This window comes from Mobula hypostoma, chromosome 12, assembly GCF_963921235.1.
Source record: "Mobula hypostoma chromosome 12, sMobHyp1.1, whole genome shotgun sequence".
Classification (NCBI taxonomy): Eukaryota; Metazoa; Chordata; class Chondrichthyes; order Myliobatiformes; family Myliobatidae; genus Mobula; species Mobula hypostoma.
Window position 1 is genome coordinate 43,222,918 of NC_086108.1, and position 26,656 is coordinate 43,249,573.

At 43.1% G+C, this 26,656-nt stretch overlaps 2 protein-coding genes across 5 annotated transcripts in view; both read right to left on the reverse strand.

Annotated features, from left to right (window-relative positions):
- lrrc39 (leucine rich repeat containing 39) overlaps positions 1–8,917 on the reverse strand; it is a 35,286-nt gene extending 26,369 nt beyond the window's left edge. Inside the window, exons 1-4 of one of the 4 annotated variants that reach the window (XM_063063925.1) lie at positions 8,901–8,917; positions 3,506–3,638; positions 3,006–3,194; positions 2,817–2,922 (exon numbers count right to left, since the gene is read on the reverse strand). In XM_063063925.1, coding sequence (XP_062919995.1) covers positions 2,817–2,922; positions 3,006–3,133 — 234 coding nt within the window. In that variant the 5' untranslated portion in view covers positions 3,134–3,194; positions 3,506–3,638; positions 8,901–8,917. Of the gene's footprint in view, positions 1–2,816; positions 2,923–3,005; positions 3,195–3,265; positions 3,412–3,505; positions 3,639–3,743; positions 3,761–8,900 lie in introns of those variants that run through there. The other 3 variants (XM_063063924.1, XM_063063923.1, XM_063063927.1) reach the window with 3 other exon arrangements.
- Positions 8,918–9,290: 373 nt separating this feature from the next.
- On the reverse strand, positions 9,291–25,030 carry LOC134354521 (dynein light chain Tctex-type protein 2B). The gene is given in 4 exon segments (XM_063063443.1): positions 9,291–10,891; positions 12,439–14,674; positions 14,677–14,760; positions 25,025–25,030. Coding segments are annotated over 3 exon segments (771 nt in total). The 3' UTR covers positions 9,291–10,891; positions 12,439–13,993.
- Between the last annotated feature and the right edge of the window lie 1,626 nt (positions 25,031–26,656).

A 26,656-nucleotide genomic window follows, 5' to 3' on the forward strand; every position in this document is an offset into this window, starting at 1 on the left:
TGTAGTTATGAGGAGACACTGGAGAAGCCTTATCTGTTCTCCCCAAAACAGGGGGGATTAAGAAGAGAAATGATTGATGTATATATAATATTGACAAGTATAGACAGGAATTTTTTCCTTCTTATCAAAAGCCAGATAAAATTAAAGGACATAGATTTAATAAAGGAGAAGATATTGAGGGTATAAGAGAGGGATCTTCTGCACCCAGAGAGTGGTAACTGTCTAAAGCTGAGTTTTCAACAAAATTTAGATGTCTAGATGAACACTTGAATTGTCAAGGCATAGAAGGCTATGGACTAAATAATGGGAAATGGGATTAATATGGAATGGTGCCCATAAACTCTTGTGTTTGAGTTGACTTGAAAGGCATGTTTCCTCCATCCTTGTGAGGTTCTATGACCTTTATAAACCTAATTCCCCCCCCCCACACACACACACACACATTCTATGATATGTATGGTTGATGAATTAAATAACTTTGATACAACATGAAGTATTTAATTTCACTTAAATTGGTATTTAATACAAGTAGTTTTTATTATGATAAAGCCATCTGTGTGGCAATTACTGGATTGTAATTGGACAGCTGGTCCTTAATCCTAAGATTTTCTTGTTTCTTTAAAAATATATACATACAGCATACGGAACAAATAAGATAATTGGTCTGTGATTGCATGTTCCGGTTTGTGACCATACTGATGAATGTGCCCTCCTGATCATGAATCTGTCAAGCAATGCTGAACAAACACTACAAGAAGCTCCTAAAATCAAAAAAACAACTGACTGATGGCACTGCTGACCCTGTCCCTCATAATAAAGTCAAGCAAATTCTCACCAATCCTCCAAAAGCTGAAGAGGTCCAATTAAAATTAACAAATGAAGAATAGAAATGCACAGGTCCTGATGAAGTGCTAACTGGACTGTTGACAGTGGGAGACAGAAACGCAGAGTCTGTCAGTTATTCCTCAAAACTCTCACATATTGAAGAATTCCTCACTGACTAATACAACAGCAATACCTTTATTACCTTATCGCCTTGAAAAAAATGTCACCAGTTCAATTATGGAAGCCACCAAGACATTGCTTTGCAACACACATAAAAGTTACTGCTGAACGCAGCAGGCCAGGCAGCATCTCTAGGAAGAGGTACAGTCGACGTTTCGGGCCGAGACCCCGAAACGTCGACTGTACCTCTTCCTGGAGATGCTGCCTGGCCTGCTGCGTTCACCAGCAACTTTTACGTGTGTTGCTTGAAATTCCAGCATCTGCAGATTTCCTCGTGAAGACATTGCTTTCCTCTCCATCACTTGGAAGACAGTCAAGTTCTAAAATAACCAGTGTGGCTTCAGATTATCACAGGCTACTAGGTACATGATTTCTGCAAATGTCTGAAGTTTAATAAGACTGCTGCAAAACACCAGCCACAGGAGGTCTAATCCAGGAAAGGCATCAACAACACCACCTTGAACTGTATGTTGCCTTCATTGAGCTTTGACTGTTAATCAAAAGACTCCTGTGGGATTCCTTCATTCTGTATAGCACCCCTAGCAGAGAGCACTTTACATTCTGAAAGGGCATAAAACAGGATAGCGTTCACCATTTTCCCAGTAGCAATGAGAATGCCAACCCAATGCAGTCTGCCATGTATCATCAGTATCCAATATCAAACTGACAGTAACCTGTTCAGTATCACTCACCCCCTGCTGAGGAGGATATAATGTTAAAGGTAACAGCCAAATTCCTGTGCACAGATATCATTATTAAAAACCCATAGGAGGATGTATGAGATAACCTCACACAAGTTCACAGACAAACCCGAACATGGGCAAAACAAATCCATCTCATTCATGTTGAATAACCAACAAACTAAGCAAACAAATTACTGATTAAACAACAGGAATCTGGAAAATGTGGAACATGCCATCCCTACCAGAGGGAAAATTAAAGACACTGAGATTCAGCACAGAATCTGATGAGCCAACATGTTCAATAACTATAACTTCTTGAGATTAGTTTGCAAGTAGTGGTAAATCCACTTCTTCTCTATAAAGTCCTGATTAACCCACAGGAAAATCCAGTGAAACCTAGACCACCAGCTCACTTCCTTTACAAAACCCACAGTATAAATAGGGAAGATCCGTAGCGTTAACACCTTGGCGATCTATCAACAACTGAGGTTGAGATTGAGCAAGCGCTGTGTATATCTAATCCACAGCCACCTGAATTATTGCCTTGCCCAATCTATCCAAGGGAAAAGAAATGGGATGACCAAATGAAAAAGACTGATTTCCCAGACCATATAGAAACTAAGTTTGTCCCAAACAAAGTTTCTGATTATAAAGAATAACTTAAAATAATGTTTTAATTTTACGTTAAAGCTAATTATCCCACATTTTCTTTAACGGGAAAGCTTTCCTCCTGATGTGTGGGCTTCTGTATTTTATACTAAATAATCACACCCAAAGGATCAGGGGAATTAATTATCATTAAACCATTAAAATGAACATCCTGTATTTACGTTACTAGGACATGAGAAATAACCTGCGTTTGTTTTGGGTTCCTGATTTCAGAAGTTTCCAGGGAGCCTTCGGGCCAATTGAAATGCAGTCTTTCTTGTGTTTACTTACTGTGTCAACGTGGTGCAGGTACGCTGGGTTTCACTAACACTTATTACTGAGGCTTTTGTCAAAATGCACTGGAACAAGCTGCATAGACACGAAACATTCGGCCCATCTAGTTCCTGCCCGGAACGCCCAGCCCACCTCCATTCCCCACCCTTCATGTCCTCACCTCCCGTGACTTTAGGAGTCACTGACCTTCCACGCTTCGTTCTCAATCTTCAGCACAACCCTTCCCTCTGTTGTGATCACTTTCTCTTTCAACCTGGCCAGATTTATTCGCTCCTGCCATACCACCGTTACCCTGTGCAGAGGTGAAATGGTTATAAACCGTCACAAGAGAATCGGTTTTAACCTTGCGCAGGTTTAACCGCTACCTGCACTCACCCCTTCAGCCCCTTCCTTCTGGACAACTCCTTTTCTCTCTCTCGGTCTTCTTTGAATTGCTGAATCCTTCCTTCCCAAAGTGCTTTGACACTACCAACCGTGCCGGCGCAGACCGCCAACGCTTTCATGGTGTGAGGCAGATCCCGAGGGTCATCGCATGGTCCCGGTGGATCTCCGCGCCGTGAGAGACTGCGGGTAAAACAAATATTAACACCCCGAGAGAGGGCCGCGGGAACGCCTCCTTCCCAAAACACACTCACCCACCCAAAGTGGGATCTGCTGATCTCATTCCCCCAGCCCCGATCGTGCACTGAAGCTGGCTGGTTCACTATGGTCTCAGCTGTTATCTACATTAAATTGGTTTTCTTCTGCTGCTGCTGTTTAACTAATTGTGCGGGAGAGCTCGTGTTGTATTTTGTTTTGCTTCGGAACGGAGTGTACTTGAAATAAAAGCCCGAAACCATCTCAGTCAGACAATGGAATTAAATCTCAAACCCTACCCGTGCTTCGGTCAACCGGTTGCTCCTCATTAGAATAGCTCCACGTGGTAATCCAAGGGCGAAATGTGATGCTGGTCTAAATTTAACCCACGACACAAATAAAGAGACGACCAGCTGGCCCAACGCCCGGGACCTAGGATTGACATTAGAACCGACATTTTGGTTACTGAATGTCGATGACTAATTTTGTTTTATTGTGAACATGTATACACTCAGTTGCCACTTTATTGGGTACCACCTGGTTCGTGGTCTTCTACTGTTGGTTCAAGGTTCGACGTGTGGGTTCCGAGATGCTTCTCTGCAAACCATTGTTGTAAAGGGTGGTTATCTGAGCTGCTATCGCCTTCCAGTCAGTTTGAAATAGTCTGGCCATTCTCCTCCGACCTTTCTCATTGGATTGCCGCTCGTTGGATTTTTTTTGTTTCCCACCACTCACTGTTCTTTTAAAAAAAAAATCTAGACTGCTGTCCGTGGAAAAACCTGGAAAATTAGCAGTTTCTGAGATGCTCATAAGTCATAGGAGCAGAATTAGGCCACTTGGCCCGTCGAGTCTGCTCCGCCATACACTCAGGGCTGATCCATTTTCCCCTCCTCAGCCCTGCTCCCCGGCCTTCTCCCCGTAGCCTTTGATGCCGTGCCCATTCAAGAACCTATCAACCTCGCTTTAAATACACCCAATGACCTGGCCTCCACAGCTGCCTGTGGTAACAAATTCCACAAATTCACCACTCTCTGGCTAAAGAAACTTCTCCGCATCTCTGTTTTAAATGGACGACACTATATTGTGAGGCTATGCCCTCTTGTCCTAGACTCCCTCGCTATGGGAAACATCCTTCCCACATCTACTCTGTCTAGTCTGTATCTTGTTTTACGGCAGCTTAATGGTGCATTACCGACACCCTCTGCTCCAGAATGTGCACTAGACATACATTCTAAATCCCTTCACCCAATCACACACACACACACACACACACACACATATATATATATATATATATATATACAAACCTACACTTCACCCTCCCATCTTTGACCATCCTAGTATCCTATTCCTGTTTATTCGTCATATTCTATAAAAAACCCCTGTACCCCTTAAAAACGCTAAAAAAAAAATACCCGGACTTGTGCTCTCTCACCCATGCCCAGCAACCCTTTTAGTGTGAATTCCTGCATCCCCAATTCCCTTAGTTTAATTCTCGTCATCTCTCTCTGTATCCCATACTTCCTGCAATTCAGAACTACATGTTCTACTGACTCCTCTTCCTGACATTCCTCACACAATCCTGTCTGGCGTTTCCCTATCATTTTTAATGTTTTCTTTAATGCACAATGCCCCAGCTCTGTCTAGTCCTTCCAGCATTTGAAAGGCTTCAATGAGATCCCCCTCACCCTTCTAAATTCCAGCGAGTGTAACCCCGGACCCAACAAACGATCCTCTTATGTAACCCTTTCCTTCCCGGAATCATGCTTGTGAACCTCCTCTGAACCCTCTCCAATGCCAGCACCTCTTTCCTTAGATATGGAGCCCAAAAATGTTTACAATACTCAAGGTGAGGCCTCACCAGTGCCTTATAAAGCCTCAGCTTCACATCCCTGCTCTTGTATTCTGGACCTCTTGAAATAAATACTAACATTGCATTTGTCTTCTTAACCACCAACTCAACCTGCAACCTTTAGGGTGTTAGGTACAAGGACTCCCAAGTCCCTTTGCATCTCAGATTTTTGGATTTTCTCTCCATGTGGAAGATAGTCTGCACATTTACTTCTGCTACCAAAGTGCATCAACATGCATTTTCCAACGTTGTATTTCATTTGCCACTTCCTTGTCCATTCTCCTAATCTGTCTAAATCCTTCTGCAGCCTTCTTGTTTCCTTAACACTACCTACCTCTCCACCAATCTTCATATCATCTGCAAACTTGGCAACAAAGCCATCTATTCTATTATCTAAATCGTTGATATACAGCAGTCCCAGCACTGACCCCTGTAGAACACCACTAGTCACTGGCAGCCAACCAGACATGGATCCTTTTATTCCCACTCACTGCCTCCTACCAATCAACCAATGCTCTAACCATGCCTGTAACTTTCCTGTAGTACCATGGGCTCTTAATTTAGTAAGCAGCCTCACGTGTGGCACCTTGTCAAAGGCCTTCTGAAAGTCCAAATATACAACATCCACTGCATCCCCCTTGTCTATCCTACTTGTAACCTCCTCAAAGATTAACAGGTTTGTCAGGCAAGATATTCCCTTAAGGAGGCCATGCTGGCTTTGTCCTATCTTGTCCTATGTCACCAAGTTCTCCATAACCTCATCCTTAACAACTGACTCCAGCATCTTCCCAACCACTGAGGTCAGGCTAATTGGTCTATAATTTCCTTTCTGCTGCCTTCCTCCTTTCTTAAAGAGTGGAGTGACATTTGCAATTTTCTAGTCCTCTGGCACTGTGCCAGAATCCAATGATAGTTGAAAGATCAATACTAATGCATCCATAATATCTACTGCTACTTCTTTCAGAACCCTGGGGTTCAGTCATCTGGTCTGGGTGACTTATGTACCTTTCGGTCTTTCAGCATTTTGAGCACCTTCTCCCTTGTAATAGTAACTGCACCCACTTCTCTTCCCTCACACCCTTCAACATCTGGCACACTGGTAGTGTCTTCCACTGTGAAGACCGATACAAAATACTCATTTAGTGAATTTCCCATCTCCTTGTCCCCTGTTATTATTTCTCCAGCCTCATTTCCTAACTTCCTATATCGACTCTCATTTCTCCTTTATTTTTTACATACTTGAGAAAGCTTTTACTATCCACTTTGATATTGTTTGCTACCGTGCTTTCCTATTTCATCATTTCCCTCTTAATGATTCTTCTAGTTGCTCTCTGTAGGTTTTTAAAAGCTACCCAATTCTCTTGCTTCCTGCTAATTTTTGCATTATTGTATGATCTCTCTCTTGCTTTTACATTAGTTTTGACTTCTTTTGTCAGTCATGGTTGTACTATTTTGCCATTTGAGTATTCCTTCATTTTTGGAATACATCTATCCTGCACCTTCCTCATTTTTCCCAGAAACTCATACCATTTCTGCTTTGCTGTCATCACTGCCAGCATCTCCTTCCAATTTACTTTGGCCAGCTCCTCTCTCATACCACTGTAATTTCCTTCACTCCACTGAAATACTGCTACATCAGACTTTACTTTCTCCCTATCAAATTTCAAGTTGAACTCAGTCATATTGTGATCACTGTCTCCTAAGGGTTCTTTTACCTTAAGCTCCCTAATCACGAACTATTCTTTACGTAAGACCCAATCCAGTATAGCTGATCCCCTGGTAGGATCAATGACAAATTGCTCTAAAAAGCCATCTCCTCTGCATTCTCCAAACTCACTCTCCTGACATACATTACCAACTTGATTTTCCCAATCGACTTGCACGTTAAAATTTCCCAACTATCATAGCATTGCCCTTTTGACACGCCTTTTCTATTTCCTATTGTAATTTGTGGTCCACATCCCAGCTACTGTTGGAAGGTCTGTATATCTGCCATCAGGATCTTTTTACCCTTGCAGTTTCTTAACTCAACGCACAAGGATTCAACATCTTCCAATCCTATGTCACATCTTTGTACTGATTTGATGTCATTCTTTACCAGCAGAGCCACACAAACCCCTCTGCCTACATTCATATCGCTCTGATACAACCTTGGACATTCAGATCCCATTTACAACCATCCTTGATTCAGTGGTGGCCACACATCATACTTGACAATATCTAGTAGTGCAACAAGATTATTTCTTATACTCCGTGCATTGAGATTTAACACTTTGAGTACTATATTTGCTACCTTTTTTGATCCTGCATCCCTAATGCACTGATATTCACCCTGCTGGCTGCAACTTTGTCCTATCATCTGCCTGTCCTTCCTGACAGTCAGACTATATGCTATCTTTGCTTTTTTACCATCCATCCTATCCTGACTCCCTTCACTCCGGTTCCCACTCCCCTGCCAAATTAGTTTAAACCCTTCCCAACAGCCCTAACAAGCCTGACCACAAGAATATTGGTCCAGGTGCAACCCACCTCTTTTGTACAAGTCATACCTCCCCCAAAAGAAATCCCAGTGATCAAAGAACCTGAAGCCCTGCCCCCTGCACCAGCTTCTCAGCTACACATTTATCTGCCAGATTATCCTGTTTCTACCCTCATTATGCATGGCACAAGTAGCAATCCAGAAATTACTACCCTGGAGGTCCTGCTTCTCAGCTTTCTATCGGTCAGTGGGTGCCGTCCCGAATCCGGGGTTGGTGGCTATGCACATCCATCTTCTTCGATCTTGTGACAGCAGTGAGTACAGCCTCTCCTCCAGCTTGTTCTCGCTGGCTGCCTTGGCACCGCCCACCACCACCCCTGCCGAACTCGAACCCAGGGCCGTGTCGGCCTCCAGTTGCGGCCGCTTCTTCAAGCTCGGCCCTTCCTTAGGCGGAGGCCTTGGGCAGGTCCAGGCACATGGTGCAGCACCCAAGTTCATCATGTCTCTTCTAACTAAGTGCATAGCATACGATTCGTAGATATGTGGTAAGGCTTCAATCTCTTCCACAGAAGATGGTCATTGGCTCACAAGGAGCTCATCCACCCTTTGTCAGGTCTTGTTTCTTTTTAGTCCTGCTGGGTGTCCTCACACCCTCCTCACCAGACTAAGTCCGGTGGGGGAGCTGGCCCAAGTCGCCGACCACTCGACCACGGCCCTGGCCGAGCTTTCTATATAGCTCTCTAAATTCACTCTTCTGGACCTCATTGCTTTTCCTTCCTATGTTATTGGTACCAATATGTACCAAGACATCTGGAAACTCTCTCTCCCTCTTCAAAATGCACCTGGGAGGCAACATACCATCTGGGTGTCTCATTCATGTCCACAGAATCTCTTGTTTGTTCCTCTGACTCTTGAGTCCGCCATCACTACCGTTCCCTTCTTCTACCTCATTCTCTTCTGCACCAGAAACCTATGCTCAGTGCCAGTAACCTGGTCTCCGTGGTATTCCCCTGGGAGGTTGTCCTCCACAACAGTATCCAAAACTGTATACTTCTTACTGAGCAGTACTTATTAAATGGTATGTGTAAACCACCCCTGTCTGGCACCAACAGTCAATTCACGTGAAAGTCACTTAGGTCATAGTTCTTACCCATTCTGATTTTTGGTGTCAATAACAACTGAACCTCTTGACCACGCCTGCATGCTTTTATGTACTGAGTTGCTGCCACACAAATGATTGATTAGATACTTGCATTAATAAACACGTGTACCTAATAAAGTGGCCACAGAGTGTATGTGTGTTGCACCATTCAGTCTTTCTTCAAACTCATAGTTTAGAGGCATTTAAGCTCTCATACCTCACCTGGTAAATCTTGATGATGTCCCACATCATAGGTATCTTTTTTTTTAAAATACTGTAGTTCTTAGTGAGAAGGCAGAGTCTGCGAGGTCAGAGTTTATATACACATTCCTAGTTTTCTTTAGGAAGGTGATAGTGGATCTTTTCTTCATTTTGCTGCGGTTTGCTTTTACTTAGTTTCTACGATTTTTAAGCAAAAGATATCAAACTCCAGAAGGTGACATAAGAGACAGCAGATACCCTTCCATTTCCACCTCCTCCAAATACATTTCTAGCTCAGCATCCAGCTACTTTGCCTATGCTCACCTTGAATCAACAAACTAATTTCGAAGTCAGTAGCTGGCAAGTTAACTGTGCATCACTCCGTTACATAATAATTTAACATCTACACCGTGAGCTAATATGGGAAATGGAATAGGAAAGATTGCAAGTTTATTTAGGAATGATTTATTTAGAGAACTTAATAACAAACAGTAAGTATCTAAAGTAGAAAGGCCAGATTCAATCTCAAATTTATCTGATTTTACTAATTTTGCCTACCTATAGGATTCAGTGTGCAAGGAGGGAGTTATTGTCCAACGAATAAAGCATTGAAGACTAGTTGCTTCAATCACATTTAGTAACCAATAAGTATCCAACTCGATGTTCCCACTAAACAGTTAGTCTACTGTTGAATGCTTGATTCACCCACCACTTCATAAGTGTTCAACATAGGGTTTTATCTACATCCAGTTTCTATGCGCTTATGTTAAATCAATGTTAACTGTTGATTTACATAACGATCTCTGTGGGATTGAGTTCAAGATCCATGAGGAAATGTTGCAGCTATACAAGACCTTGGTCAGACTCCACTTGGTCACCTCATTACAGGAAGGATGTGGAGCCCATAGAGAGAGTGCAGAGGAGATTTACAAGGATGTTGCCTGGATTGGATGGTGTACCTTATGAGAGTAGGTTGAGTGTATTTGGCTTTTTCTCCTTGGAGCGACAGAGGGTGAGAGGTGACCTGATTGAGGTGTATAAGGTGATGAGGGACATTGATTGTGTAGATAGCCAGAGGCTTTTTCCCGGGGCTGAAATGGTTAAAAAGAGAGGGCATAGCTTTAAGGTGCTTGGAAGTAGGTACAAGGGGAATGTCAATGGGAAGTTTTTCACACAGAGAGTGGTGGGTGCATGGAATGCACTGCTGGTGGTTGTGGTGGAGGCGGATACAATAGGGTCTTTTAAGAGCCTCATAGATAGGTACATGGAACTTTGCAAAATATATGCTAGGGAAATTCTAGGCAGTCTCTGGAGTAGGTTACATGGTCCGCACAACATTGTGGGCCAAAGGGTCTGTAATGTGCTGTAGATTTCTATAATCTATATTCTATGAATCCTCCAAATGTCGTGTAACATTGCTCACTAATGTGTAAAATTTCTCCCCTTAATAAATGCACATAGATTAAAATAACACACACAAAATGCTACAGGAACTCAGCAGGCCAGGCAGCATCTATGGAAAAAAAAATACAGTCGATGTTTCGTTTCGACAGGACTGAGTTCCTCCAGCATTTTGTGAGTGTTTTGCTTGGGTTTCCAGATCTGCAGATTTTCTCTTGTTTGTGATATAGATTAAAATGTTTATATACTGGAAATCACATAATCTGATTCGGGATAGTCAGCATGGCCTTGTCAAGGGTAGGTCATGCCTTATGAGACTGATTGAATTCTTTGAGGATTTAACAAGACACATCGATGAAGGTACAGCTGTGGATGTAGTACATATGGATTTCAGTAAGGCATTTGATAAGATGCCCCATCCAAGGCTCCTTCAGAAAGTAAGGAGGCATGGGATCCAAGGAGACCTTGTTTTGTGGATCCAGAATTGGCTTGTTCACAGAAGGCAAAATGTAGTTGTAGATGGTTCGTATTCTGCATGGAGGTCAGTGACCAGTGGTGTTCTGCAGGGATCTGTTCTGGGACCCCTCCTCTTTGTGATTTTTATAAATGACCTGGATGAGAAATAGAAGGGTGCGTTAGTAAGTTTGCTGATGACACAAAGGCTGGGGGTGTTGTGGATAGTCTGGAGGGTTGTCAGGGGTTACAGTGGGACATCGATAGGATGAGAACTGGGCTGAGAAGTGGCGGATGGACTTCAACCCAGATAAGTGCGAAGTGGTTCATTTTGATAGGTTAAATTTGAAGACAGAATATAATATTAATGGTAAGACTCTTGGCAGTGTGGAGGATCTGAGATATCTTGGGGTCCGTGTCCATAGGACACTCAAAGCTGCTGCACAGGTTGACAGTGTTGTTAAGGTGGTGTGTGGTGTGTTGGCATCCATCTACTGTGGGATTGAGTTCAAGTACCCTGAGGTAATGTTACAGCTATATACGAGCTTGGATAGACCCCACTTGGAGTACTATGTTCACTTCTGATCACCTCACTACAGGAAGGATGTGGATACTATAGAGAGAGTGCAGAGGAGATTTACAAGGATGTTGCCTGGGTTGGAGAGCAGGCCTTATGAGAATAGGTTGAGTGAACTTGGCCTTTTCTCCTTGGAGCGACGGAGGATAAGAAGTGACCTGATAGAGGTGTACAAGATGATGCAAGGCATTGATCGTGTGGATAGTCAGAGGCTTTTTCCCAGGGCTGAAATGGCTAACCCAGGGAGCATAGTTTTAAGGTGCTTGGAAATAGGTACTGAAGGGATGTCAGGGTAAGTTTTTCCACACAGAGTGGTGGGTGCGTGGAATGCACTGCAGGTAGCTGTGGTAGAGGCGGATATAACAGGGTCTTTTAAGACCTCTTAGATAGGTACATGGAGCTTAGAAAAACAGAGGGCTATGCACTAGGGAAATTCTAGGCGATTTCTAGAGTAGGTTACATGGTCTGCACAACATTGTGGGCCAAAGGGCCTGTAATATGCTGTAAATTTCTGTTCTATGTAAGTCAATTCTGTAGTTAAAGAAACGTCAGTACTACAGTAATTAACCTGATAATGAGAACTTCTTTAAATAAAAACTATTTATTAAAACTAACAACATCAGTCATAATGCGGAACCAGGTCCTTCAGCTCAACTCGTCCATGCACACCAAGATGTCTATCCAAGTTAGTCCCATTTGCCTGCATTTGGCCCATGTCTGTAAACATTTTTTGTCCATTCACCTGTCAAGTCAACGCGCAACATATGCATTTTTAAAAGGAATAGGATATATAAGAGGTTGGGTTAGGAAGACCCACATTAATTATTATGCCCTTTCTTTCAACATGCACTGTGCTTGGTGGAAGGACGAAACAGGAACACGTAAACAAGATAACGTACAGAATAATCAGTGAACAAAACAGAACAAAATAATCGCTTATTTGGCCGTTAATGTGAGAATTCTCACCCTAACATATGACTAAGCAGGTTCGAGACAAAGCAACATTAATTAATTACCCTGTTTAAAAGTTCCGGAGTTTTGTTTTAATTATTGAGATACAGCGCTGTCACGCCGCCCAACGATTCCCGATTTAATCGCGGGACAATTAACAATGACCATTCAACCTACCCGGTATGTGAAATGCTACTGTGCCGCTCCAGTTGCCGTTTCAGTTTAAACTGTTCAGTAAGAAACATCTGTAAATCAGAAGGCCGCCGAGGGTTCTACAGGCCCTCCACCGTTTTCGTTTGATCACGGAACACGCTGGAGATGTCACAGAAGGAGCGTAGAGCGCGTTTTTGCCAATTTTCCTGCCCGGTTGACGGCACGAGATTCGGGGCAGTAGCTACTTTCTAAGCAACAACATTCCTCTGGGCAGAAGCCCGTTCAGAAGTGGGGGACTGTGGGGTTGGGCAGATCTGAAGAGGAAATCATGTAGACCGCAAATCATAGACCGCTCACGCGATTCACATGGATACGTAATACAGTGTAGGCGTTCAAAAGTAGACTTGTTAATTTATTAACGAAGTACGTCACCATTTACTATATTGAGATTCATTTTCTTGGAGACATTTACAGAAAACTAATGAAATACAACACAATTTACGAAAACTATATATAAACCAAGGCTGGCTTTCGAATTTTTTTTTGTTTGTAGGTAAATCTTGAAAGGAGGTGAGATGTTGGGGTGAATTTAGCTCTTCAATGTAAAAAAAACCATTTAAATTACGTAAATAATAAATGCAAGATGTAACTATGATTGCTTTCTGAGCCCCGGATAAACTCCTGCAGATGCACTATTTAACGTATCCTGACAGGTTGCGTCCTAATGTTGTACGGTCATTCGAATGCGTGGGAATGTAAAGAAGATACAGAGAGCAGCGCATTCACGGGCACATCACTCCCCCCCCCCCCCCGGTGCATCAACAAGTAGGCACTGCCTTAAGCAGGCAACATCTATCGTCAAAGGCCCCTCCTTATGGGTCTGTGCCACCTTTTACCATCGGTCCGGAGGCGCGGAAGCCCGAAATTCCAACAGGTTCAAGAATAACAACATCGCTTCAAGCACTCGGTTCTTGAAACAACCGGGAAAACGCTAACCACCACTAGTTTAATAACACTAAGACCACTCTGATCATTTTGCACTTAACTGGACGTTTTATTTGTTCTAATTGCGTTTTCCCCCTGTAAAAGTAGTGTATAATCTATGGTTCCCCCCCCCCCGCAAAAGTAGTGTATAATCTATGGTTTTCCCCCTGCAAAGGTAGTGTATAATCTATATGGTTTTCCCCCTGCAAAGGTAGTGTATAATCTATGGTTTTCTTGTGACTGCCGCTTATCTGAAGCTATGTGCCTGTGATGGTGCTGCAAGTCAACTTCTCTTTGCACCTGTGCACACCTGTACTTGTCCCTATGACAATAGACTAGAGTTGACTTTGATAACGCCCCTAGTTGCTGGGTGCTTCACTTTTGCTATTCAATCTTCAGCTTCTATGACAGTCCCTCTGTGTCTATTCAAATACGCGTCTCTCGCTGTTAAATTTTACAAGCTTGCAGGCGACCATGGGAAAGTCGAATGAATAAGTCCATAAAAGTTCCTTTTTTCAGGATTCGGACGTAAGATTTTCTTCCCTACCATTTCACCAGAGTACAGTACCATAGATTGACAGGAGTTTGTGGAATATTATTCGTGGTACAAAGCAAACACCAGACAGAGTGCGAAGAGCGAATCGTTCTGGAAGCAAAATTCCGCGTATGTGTCCACGGTTGGACTCCAGACCCCTCTGCTTGAACATGATAGGTCGGAAGTTCGTGTCCCCCCAAGCACCAGGTAGCATACGATCTTGTACCTCTCGTAACCCAAGGCTTTCACCGCCTTCTTCACACACTCGGCCAGTTCCACGGCTGCCAGCGCCGAGCCCCTGGGCTCGTACTTGGCACCGTTCAGTCTGCTCTCCAGAACCGAGCGAATGGCGGCCCTCGCTTCTTGCGCTGAGAAGGTTTTGGCCGGCCGGGGCACGTAGGTGTTCTCTGTGGGACGGTCTAGCCTGGTACTGCCGGTGCTGGGCTTCGAGCGCTGACGGTCCTTCTCTCGTTTCTTCTCCTTCTCCCTTTTACTCGGGAGTCTTGTTTGCTGTCGTTCGATCTCGCTCCCCGCAAGAGCTGAACCCCATCTTTTGGAAATCTGGGCACTCCGGGCTTTTGGAAGACAGAAGCCCGGGAAACTCATACATTTCGGTCGTTCAGGCTCGCGGAAGCCGCGGCTTTCCATTGCACCGCCGCAGAGATAAGGAGGCACCACTGGGCAGTCCGCTAACTGAGCCGGTGTAAATTCCTGTCGCGATGTATATTTATAAACAGGGATTAGTTAACCCTTTGTAGTTCTCCAGAGTCCCAACCTGGGCACTCGTGTGTGATCAACCTTCGTGCACATTCCTGGAATAGCCGGGACTTCACTCAGGAAGGAGGAACATTTGGATTCAGTCTGAGAGACCACGACTCATAGGAATTGATCGGGGCAGTCTGAAAGCCGTAAATTACAGTATTTCTTTCCAACAGCCCGGCCGCCGCTCACTCAGCAAACAGTTCAAAGAATAATTCGGCCCGTTGTTCTGACATTCACTCTCTAGTGTTTGACCCCCAAGATATATCTGATTACTTAGAGAGAGTGACAAGCACTGCCCAAATCATAGGCTCATCACTTCTCCCATCATCATTGTGCGTTGTATCTGGAAGGCTGACAGTACCATCAAAGGTAGCTGTTACCCTGGTCATTCCTTTCTGTTCCTTCTATCTTCTGGGAGAAGATACAGAAGTTTGGAAGCCTGGATGACTAGACCGAAGAACAGTTTCCTCCCCCCCTCCAACCAATCTCCCTCTTTCCCATCACGTTTCCGGTACTGCTGTGTGTTCTCAAACATTTAATTTCTCTTCGATTAGTGGCCCTTTGGTTTTCTTTTACCACGACGTCAAACTTCACTACCATACTTGGCAGGATACTGTTGTTTTAAACACATCACTGTAGATGTTATATTTAACATCTGCAGTGATGTTTAACAGCGAGAAGAGTTTAAAAGGTGACGGTTATTTCTTCACGGGTTTGATCGGGGCACGACCGCACAAGCGCGTTGAGGTCAGCCACTGAGAACAGCGGGAAGAGTTTAAAAAGAAGACGGCTCTATAGAGGGGGCGACGGAGTAGAGGAGAGGGAGACAGAGTAGGAAGTCTTTGGCTCGACGGGACTTAGATGATAAGGGGTCGAGGCGAAGTAGGTTATCTTTGTAGAATACAGACAGACTGTGTGTGAAGCCGGTTTTCTGTGCTCGGTGTCAGATGTGGGAGATCCTGGAGACTCCCAGCCTCCCGGACAGCCACATCTGCACCAGGTGTGTCGAGATGCAGCTCGATGACCTTCGTCTGGTCAGGGAGACTGAGGAGGTGATACAGAGGAGCTATACGCAGGTAGTCACACTGGGGCCACAGGCGACAGAAAAGTGGGTAACAGTCAGGAAAGGGAAAGGCAAGAGGCAGATGCTAGAGAGTACCCCAGTGGCTGTCCCCCTGAACAACAAGTACTCCTGTTTGGGTACTGTTGGGGGAGACGGCCTACCTGGGGGAGGCAACGGTGGCCGCGCCTCTGGCACAGAGGCTCAGAAGGGTAGGGAAAGGAAGAGGATGGCAACAGTGATAGGGGACTCTATAGTTAAGGGTCAGACAGGCGATTCTGTGGATGCAGGAAAGAAACTCGGATGGGAGTTTACCTCCCAGGTGCCAGGGTCCGGGATGTTTCTGATCGCGTCCACGATATCCTGAAGTGGGAAGGAGAACAACCAGAGGTGGTACATATTAGTACTAACGACATAGGTAGGAGAAGAGAGGAAGTCCTGAAAACAGACTGCAGAGAGTTAGGAAGGAAGTTGAGAAGCAGGATCTGAAAGATAGTAATCTCGGGATTACTGTCTGTGCCACGTGATAGTGAGTATAGGAATAGAATGAGATGGAGGATTAATGCGTGACTGAGGGATTGGAGCAGGGGCAGGGATTCAGATTTCTGGATCATTGGGACCTCTTCTGGGGCAGGAATGACCTGTACAAAAAGGGCCGGTTGCACTTGAATCCCAACGGGACCAATATCCTGGCGGATGAGTTTGCAAAGGCTATTGTTGAGAGTTTAAACTAGAATTGCTGAGGGGTGGGAACCGAACTGAAGTGACGGAGGAAGGGGCGGTTGGCTCACAAATAGAGAAAGCTTGGAGTCAGTGCGAAAGGGAGGATAGGCAGGTGATAGAGAAGGGATACACTCAGACTGATGGTTTGAGATGTGTCTATTTTAATGCAATGAGTATTATGAACAAAGCGGATGAGCTTAGAGCGTGGATTAGCACTTGGAGTATGATGTTGTGGCCATTACAGAGACTTGGATGGCGCAGGGGCAGGAATGGCTACTTCAAGTGCCAGGCTTTAGAAGTTTCAGAAAGGACAGGGAGGGAGGCAAAAGAGGTGGGGGTGTGGCCCTGTTGATCAGAGATAGTGTCACGGCTGCAGAAAAGGAGGAAGTTATGAAGGAGTTGTCTATGGAGTCTCTGTCAGTGGAAGTTAGGAATAGAAAGGGGTCAATAACTTTTCTGGGTGTTTTTTTCTCTATATAGACCACCCAATAGTAACAGGGACATCAAGGAGCAGATAGGGAGACAGATTCTGGAAAGGAGTACTAATAACAAGGTTGTTGTGGTGGGAGATTTTAATTTCCCAAATATTGATAGGCATTTCCCTAGAGTGAGGGGTTTAGATGGGGTGGAGTTCGTTAGGTGTGTTCAAGAAGGTTCCCTGACACAATATGTAGGTGAGCCTACAAGAGGAGAGGCTGCACTTGGTCTGGTACAGTATTGGGAAATGAACCTGGTCAGGTGTCAGGTCTCCCAGTGGGAGAGCATTTTGGAGATAGTGATCACAATTCTATCTCCTTTACCATAGCTTTGGAGAGGGATACGAACAGACAAGTTAGGGAAATGTTTAATTGGTGTAAGGGGAAATATGCAGTTATCAGGCAGGAACTTGGAAGCATAAATTGGAAACGTTCTCAGGGAAACGTACAGAAGAAATGTGGCAAATGTTCGGGAGATATTTGCATGGGGTTCTGCGTACTTATATTCCAATGAGACAGGGAAAGTATGGTAGAGTACAGGAACTGTGGTCTGCAAAGGCTGTTTTAAATCTAGTCAATAAGAAAAGAAAATCTTATGAAAGGTTAAAAAAACTAGGTAATAATAGAGACCTAGAAGATTATAAAGCTAGCAGGAAGGAGCTTAAAAATGAAATTAGGAGAGCCAGAATGGGCCATGAGAAGGCCAAGAGGATAAGATGTGAGAGAATAGGACCAATCAAGTGTGACAGTGGAAAAGTGTGCATGGAACCCGAAGAAATAGTGGAGGTACTTAATGAATACTTTGCTTTAGTCTTCACTACAGAAAAGGATCTTGGCGATTGTACAGATGACTTACAGTGGAGTGAAAAGCTTGCGCATGTAGATATTAAGGAAGAGGATGTGCTGGAGCTTTTGAAAAGCATCAAATTGGATAAGTCACCAGGACTGGACAGGATGTACCCCAGGCTACTGTGGGAAGTGAGGGAGGAGATTGCTGAGCCTCTGGCAACAATCTTTGCATCATCAATGAGGATGGGAGAGGTTCTGGAGTATTGGAGGGTTGCGGATGTGGTTCCTTTATTCAAGAAAGGGAGTAGAGATAGCCCAGGAAATTATAGACCAATGAGTCTTACTGCAGTGGTTGGTAAGTTGATGGAGAAGATCCTGAGAGGCAGGATTCATGAACATTTGGAGAGGCATAATATTAATAGGAATAGTCAGCATGGCTTTGTCAAAGGCAGGTCGTGCCTTATGAGCCTGATCGAATTTTTTAAGGATGTGACTAAGCATATTGATGAAGGTAGAGCCGTAAATGTAGTACATATGGATTTCAGTAAGGCATTTGATAAGGTACCCCATGCAAGGCTTATTGAGAAAGTAAGCAGGTATGGGGTCCCAGGGGACATTGCTTTGTGGATCCAGAACTGGCTTGCCCACAGAAGGCAAATAGTGGTTGTAGACAGGTCATATTCTGCCTGGAGGTCAGTGACCAATGGTGTGCCTCAGGGATCTGTTCTGGGAACCCTAATCTTCGTGATTTTTATAAATGACCTGGATGAGGAAGTGCAGGGATGGGTTAGTAAATTTGCTCATGATACAAAAGGTGGGGGGGGGGGGTGTTGTGGAAAGTGTGGAGGGCTGTCAGAGGTTACAGCGGGACATTGATAGGATGCAAAACTGGGCCGAGAAGTAGCAGATGAAGTTCAACCCAGATAAGTGTGAGGTGGTTCAGTTTGGTAGGTCAAATATGATGGCAGAATACAGCATTAATGGCAATACTCTTGGCAGTGTGGAGGATCAGAGGGATCTTAGGGTCCTAGTCCATAGGACACTTAAAGCTGCTGCACAGGTTGCCTCTGTGGTTAAGAAGGCATACAGTGCATTGGCCTTCATCAATCGTGGGATTGAGTTTAAGAGCCGAGAGGTAATGTTGCAGCTGTATAGGATCCTGGTCAGACACCACTTGGAGTACTGTGCTCAATTCTGGTCGCCTCACTACAGGAAGAATTTAGAAACCATAAAAAGGGTGCAGAGGAGATTTACAAGGATGTTGCCTGGATTGGGGAGCATGCCTTATGAGAACAGGTTGAATGAACTCAGCCTTTTCTCCTTGGAGCAACGGAGGATCAGAGGTGACCTGATAGAGGTGTACAAGATGATGAGAGGCACTGATCATGTGGATAGTCAGAGGCTTTTTCCCAGGGCTGAAATGGCTCGCACGAGAGGACACAGTTTTAAGGTTCTTGGAAGTAGGTACAGAGATGTCAGGGGTAAGTTGTTGTTGTTTTTTTTTACTACACAGAGAGTGGTGAGAACATGGAATGGGCTGCCAGTGGCAGTGGTGGAGGCGGAAGCAATAGGGTCTTTTAAGAGACTCCTGGATAGGTACACGGAGCTTAGAAAAAGAGGAGTAAGGGTAACCCTAGGTAATTTCTAAGGTAAGGACATGTTTGGCACAACTTTGTGGGCCAAAGGGCCTGTATTGTGCTGTAGGTTTATGTTTCTAATATTACCACATATACCGACTGTGAGCTTCACGGGAGTAAGGGATTTCATGCATATGACAATAAATGAATCCAAAAACCTGTTTAACGCTTCTCATACCAGTGTAGAGTTAGATGCAAAGTCTGTTAAGGTTCTATTCTATGAATAGTGTAGTTATAAGTGTAAATGTATAGAGAGGCCCTCCTTTTGTTGGAGTTGACGTCCTAGCAGTCTACGTATAGTCAAAACGCAAGCCAGTATGATAACAAGAGCAAGCTGTTGCCCATGCAGCAGGCTCCCCCTCTCCACACAGTTGGTGAATCTAAAGGAACAGCAGAGACCGATACAGATTAGCACTAGCAGCATCGCAGGAGTTGCCAGTCACGTTGAACTCAACTTAAGCCTGGTGGGTTTAAACTCCTCCACTTAGTTCTCAGCTGCTGCTGGGTTGCAGAAGTTCCTCAGCTATTGAAGTCGATGGAGAGTCTAATTGCCTGTACTGACTCCTGCACCACTGATCAGCCTTGGACAGGTTGTATGGTTTGCATGTCCAACCCCAACAGCCACACCAGGCACTGTTCTGAATCATGACACAAAAAGACTTCCAAGAGGACTGAGAAGATGCAACATCACCACAGTCCTGGAAACACGATCACTGACAGTGCAAGACCATACAGTTCATGCACCAGAAACACAAACATGCAGGTTTAGGAAAATGATTCTGGGATGAAAGGCTTATCACATGAGGAGCGTTTGGCTGCTCTAGGCCTGTAGTAGCTGGAATATAGAAGAATTGGCGGTGGGGGATCTCATTGAAACTTATCAAATGTTGAAAGGCCTAGGTAGAGGGGATGAGGAGTGGTTGTTTCCTATAGTGAGTGGGTCTAGGATCAGAAGGCCCAAACTCAGAATAGAGGGACGTCCATTTAGAACAGAAATCTTTAGCCCAAGGGTGGTAAATCTGTGGAATTCATTGCCACTGGTGGCTGTGGAGACCAGGCAGAGGTTAAGAGATTCTTGATAAGTCAGGGCATGAAAGATTATGAGAAGGCAGAATGGGATTGAGAGAAAAATGGATTGACCATGATCCAAGTCATTTATAAAAATCATAAAGATCAGGGGTCCCAGAACAGGTCCCTGTAGATCACAGGTCACCAACCCTTAGGCAGTATATGCTCCATCTAGTACACCCCTCTGTCTTTTATGGTCCAGCCAATTCTAAATCCATGCAGCGAAATTTCCCTGGATCCCATGCTTCCTGACTTTCTGAATGAGTCTACCCTGAGGAACCTTATCAAACACCTTACTAAAATCCATATACCTCGCACTTACTGCTCTAGCTTCAACTTGTTTTGTCACTTCCTCAAATAACTCAATTAAGCTTGTGAGGCATGACTTGCCCCTCACAAAGGCATGTTGACTCTCTTTAAGCCGACTATGTGTTTCCAAATGCTCATAAATTCTGAACATAAAAATCCTCTTCAAGTTTACCCACCATTTAATAAGACTCACTGATCTATAATTCTCAAGATTATGTCTATTAACTTTCTTGAACAAGCAATAACATTTGTCAATCTCCTATCTTCTGGTACTGCTCCTGTGTTCAGGTTGTAGCAAAGATTATTGTCAAAGGCACAGTGATCTATTCCCTCACTTCCCATAGTAACCTGGATTATAGACGGTCTGGCTCTGGGGATTTATGTTTCTTAATGTTTTTCAAAAGTTCCAGCACATCATGTTTCTTAATGTCAACAGGTTCCTGCGTAACAGCATGTTTTATGCTGTCCCCATTTGTCAAGGTCCCTCTCACTGGCGAACACTGAAGCAAAATATTAAGGAACTCCCTTGCCTCTTCCAACTCTAGGCACACAAAAAAAAACACATAAAATCGCCACATTTTAGTAAATTGTAATTAGCTCATCAGGCAATTTAAAAATGGCTCGTGTCATTGGCTGGATCAAAGGTGGTTACGAATCAACATATAGATCCCGCTAAGTGGTGCATAACAACCTCACACTCAGTATCAGCAAGACCAAGGAGCTGATTATTGACTTCAGGAGATAGAAACCAGAGGTCCATGAGCCAGTCCTCATCAGAGGATCAGAGGTGGAGAGGGTCAGCAATTTTAAATTCCTTGGTGTTATCATTTCAAAGGACCTGTCCTGGGCTCAGCACTTAAGTGCAATTACGCATGGTAGCCAATAGTAAAAAGAGATCAAAAGTTGTATTTAGCTGATCTTGAAGATCACAAGTACTGGCATATATAAGCACTTCTAAATTTGGATTGCAGTAGGTGGCAACAAAGCCATGACTGGGAAAATCAATGCCATTATTAAAGTTATTTGTATCAGGGTTAGGGTTTTTCTATTTGAACATTGGCCATTCACATATATTGTCTGAAAAATGAGTAAAACACCTTAGGATAATGGAGAATAAAATAAAATGAAATCTCCACACAACATCGGTATAAATATTTATACAGTTCATTGCAACTAAGCAGATGTTATCTGCATAGCAAACACCGTAACACAAATAAGAATACATTCAGTTGTCATTTGGTATACTTAGAAAATGGATAAATTGACAATACGATGTAATGCCTTGTTGGACATGCATTGCCGAAATAGTGACTTGTGTATTAATACTTACTGTTAAAATTTCACTATAACATTAATAATAATTATTTGTATTAGACACTTCAATCAGCAATGGAAACACTGATTTCTAGAACAATTTCTCAGACTGCCACAAAAATGTGGTTTGCCTGTTTTCTTCTTGTTGCATTCTAGATTAGAAAGTTAATAAAGGTCAGCAAAGGAAACCAGGTTTACCATCACATGTCCAAAATGTAAACACTATTAGAGAACAGCTAGAACCATGTTAATAATTTTGTAATTAGTCTTAATCAACATATTTTGATTTACACTATTTTCATTTACCTTTTTGATTTATTACCTGGGCTCAAGGGATTTCTCCATGAAATATTGGTTCTTCGAAGAGACATGATGTTAACAAAATTTACGTCCTCAGCAATATATTATTCAGTCCAAAACCTCAAGTCTACATTATTTTCTACACGTAGTCAGGTTTTACAAAAAAATAATTTAGGGGCACGAACCAGCCACTTGCCCTCTTAAGCCTGCTGCACCATTCAATAAAATAATGGCTGATTTGGTTGTAACCTCAACTCTGCATTTCCCCTAACCCTGACGGCCAATGTTCCCTCTAATTACTCTTGGAGCTGTCCAGATCAACCAGCGCTCTGAGCATTAACTTTTTACACAACTTGGCACTTTAAAGGTTTTTTTTTGTTATGTGCACATCAAACAAACACCATAACTCAGAACACAAGAAAACTATGTCAAGCAGTCAAAACAGGAAGACGGGTACAATAGCAAAAGTAAAATGTTTTGACTGGATGGTGCAGTGTTTAATGGGCTGGCATTGTTTATTAATAATGAGCTACTGATTTCCATTCAGTGTTTATTGTTACAATGTGTTACAGTGTTGTAACTTGAAACATTGACAATGTAAATACATTGACGGTCTAAAATGTTTCAAAGGTAGTGTTACATTTATTATTTAGAAAATTTATGGATATATTTATTAACAATAAGGTATTTTACAATTATATTAACATAGATTTCAAAATTACCTTCAAAATTCCAGCTGCACAGCAACAAAGGTTATATGCACAGGAGCATTTCAGATACTGCACGGCCGAGCACCCACACTGCTTAGAGGGAACAGTGCTGATGATCTCACAGTCACAAGCTTACAAATATTCAGTCTCTGCTTCTATTGCCCCTTGTCAAATGGTTTCAAAAAGATACGAAACTCAGGGGAAAAAACCTTGCCCCTTCAATGGGTAGTCCCATCATTTTTAAACATGAATACCAATTCCAAGTTGTCCAAAATGGGAAATCTATTTTCTGCATCTACCCTGTCAAAACCCCTCTTGACCTCGCATAAACAGTTGTCATGGAGTTATGCAATGGAAGCTTTTCCTGTGTCGGAAATAGGCCGTTATCTGAAGTATGAATCAATTTTAAAAGCACTCACCTTGTTAATCATTGTGGTAAATGAGAAATTCATACTATTGAACATAAACTGGGGTTTCATTGGGAAGGAAAATCAGTAATATTCTGATGCAAATCTATGCAAAGAACTCATCTAAAAATTAGGACACATGACCACGATATATCTACTAATCACAAGTTGCATGGAAATCTGAGATTCAGTATAACACTTCCAAATCAGAACATTCAAACACACTCACAAAAGTGTTAACATTTCCAATGACAAATTTTAAGTTATCATTCGATGATCAAGGCAAAAACATCCACTGCGATCAAGCCAATTTTTAAAGAGCAGAGTGACCCTCTAGCCAATGGCCTTGATCACAGCATACAAGGAAACCATATAAAGATGCAGCCATACTGAGCAATCTTCAAAATGTAAACCTGCCAGCATTCAGGTGACAGTAACTTCACTATCTGTGATCTTTTATTGGAACCTCAGAAAGTATAAGCCATTCAGTTAGATTTTGACATTTGCATTTAAGTCCTGCCTGCATAATTATCAGTAGATATTCTGACCAAATATCTTCAAAGCTTCAATTAACAACCAGAGCTTGTTGCAGAAGTCCCAAATTTCGATGGCCATGCTGGAAAGCTCTTTGTAATTTCACTCATGAATGCTCTACTTTAATCATAAGATTACATGACAATGTTAGCATAGGCAGCTAATCCATGGAAAACTAAATGCTGCCCTTTATTACATGGCCATTGGAGTAGAAAAGTGTGGAGATCTTATTACACCTCCACAAGGCTTTGATAAAAATCATCATCACATGTGGTGTACACCATAAAGTTTTGGTCCCCTTACTTAAGAAAAAATATACTTGGATTGGAGGCAATTCAGGCAAGATTGGCTAGGTTGACTCTTGAGATGAAGGGTCTATCCAGAGGAAAATTTGAGTCTATACTCAATGGAGTTTTGATAAACAGTCATATTGAAACATATGATTCCGATTTGGGGACTCTGCAGCTTATGTTCTCAATTATTTGCTTACATTTTAAAAATTATTTACCTGATGTGTCCTTTTTTGCACATTGGATGTTTGTGTCAATCTTTGTTATGTGCAGTTATTCATGTTTTATTTGGGGTTTTTTTGTGTCGATTCTATTGCATTTCTTTGCTTTCCTGTGGGTCCCTGCAAGAAAATGAATCTCAAGGTTTTGTATGGTTAACACACTTTGATTATAAATTTACTTTGAACTTGATGTGATAGAGGCTGAGAGGATGTACCCACACGGAGAGATCCAGAATTTGAAGAGTGGACAGAGCACAGGCTGAATACCACAATGAAGGAGCTCCCATTTAGGATGGCGATTTTTTTCTGTGCGTGTTGTGAATTTTTAGCGATTCTCCAGACCAGGGAACCATGGAGGTTGGCATGTAATGTATTCAACGTTTAAATTACAATGCAAGGGATACCAGGGAAAAGTCACAAAAGTGAAACTGAGTCCAAGATTATCCATGTGTCCATGTAACTCCCTTGTCCACTCGCCCCTCCCCACTTACCTCCATCCTGGCATTTATCCCCATAGGCAGCACAAGTGCTAAACCTTTCCTTTCACCTCCTCCCTCACCATCATTCAGTACCCAAATAATTACTCCTGGGGAGACAACACTTCACCTGCGAGTTTGGCAGGAACATCTACTGTATCCAGTGAGACTGGACGTAAATTGGGGTCTGTTTTGTTGAGCATCTTCGCTCCATTTGCAACAAAGGTGGGATAACCCAGTGGCCACCCATTTTAATTCTACTTCCATTTCACCATGTCAGTTTATGGCCCTCTATTTCCATGCTGAGGCCACACTCAGGTTGCAGGAGCAACACCTCATAATCCATCTGGGTAGCTTTCAAACCGATACAATGAACATCGTTTTTTCTAACTTCTGGTAATTTCTCCCCCCACCCCCACCCCATCCCATCTCTCTTTTTGCATATCCCATTCTGGCTCTCCTGTTACTCTTTTCTCCTCCTTACCTGCCCACTACCTCCCTCTGGTATCCCTCCTTTCCTTTCTCCCATGGTCCACTCTCCTCTCCTATCAGATTCTTTCTTCTTCAGCCCTTTCCCTTTTCCTATTCCTACCATCACCTCCCAGCCTCTGACCCTCCCCACCTTCCCCCTCACCTGGTTTCACTTATCACCTGCTAACTCCTACCCCTCCACCCACCACCTTATTCCGGACTCCCCTCCCCCACCCCTTCCTTTCCAGTCTTGATGGCTTGATAAAGGGTTTTGGCCCAAAATGTTGACTGTTTATTCTTCTCCCTAGATTGGAGGGGGGTGGGGTGGGGAGGGAGTGGGAGTGGGGGGGGGGGTGGTGGTATGTGTTCACAATCTTACAGCCTCACAATCAGGCTATATATCCTACACCTGTTCATAATATTTTCATTTGGTGCATTGTTCTTAAATCTCCATTAGAATACAGTTTAACAATATTAACCATACCCAATTCTTTTAACATTACATTCCAATCACCTTTCCCTCATTCTTTAATATTCAAGTGAATAATGTTATCTGTTATTAACAACTGAAGGATGATTCTACCCTTTGTTCACCAAATCCTTGAGGCAAAGGCAAATATTTTATAAGTTCCAATGAAAAAAATATTGAGCTGAAATCCCGTTCATCTCACTACTAATGCGATCTGAGCTGTAGAGTATTCCCACCACTTCGCTTTTATTTTAGAAGTCCAACATCTACAGTATTTTGCTTTAGATTCTATTACCATTTTGATTGGACACTAAAGAAATACAAGTATTGAACAGGATTATAAATATATGGTAAAAATGATATTAATAAGGGGAAAAAGGGTTCAAAATGCTGAATAGTCTGTTTCTGACTCTACTCCTAATGTGGCTTTATTGACCTGTAATGCACTGTCTTAAGGATGGTGGACACAGAATAACTTTCAAGAAGGAATTAGATAAATACCTGAACATAAGAATATTGCAGTATTTTGATATTAACTATAGTCCTTTCAAAGAGCTCGCACAGATGTAACTAACTGAACAGTTTTCTCCTGTGCTGTCATTTCACCATGCTAACAGATCAGACCGAGGACACTGCAACAATCATATGGAGCCCATCCGCAGGGTTTTCTAGCTGTTTGATTCAGGGGCTCAACATAACGATGGGGT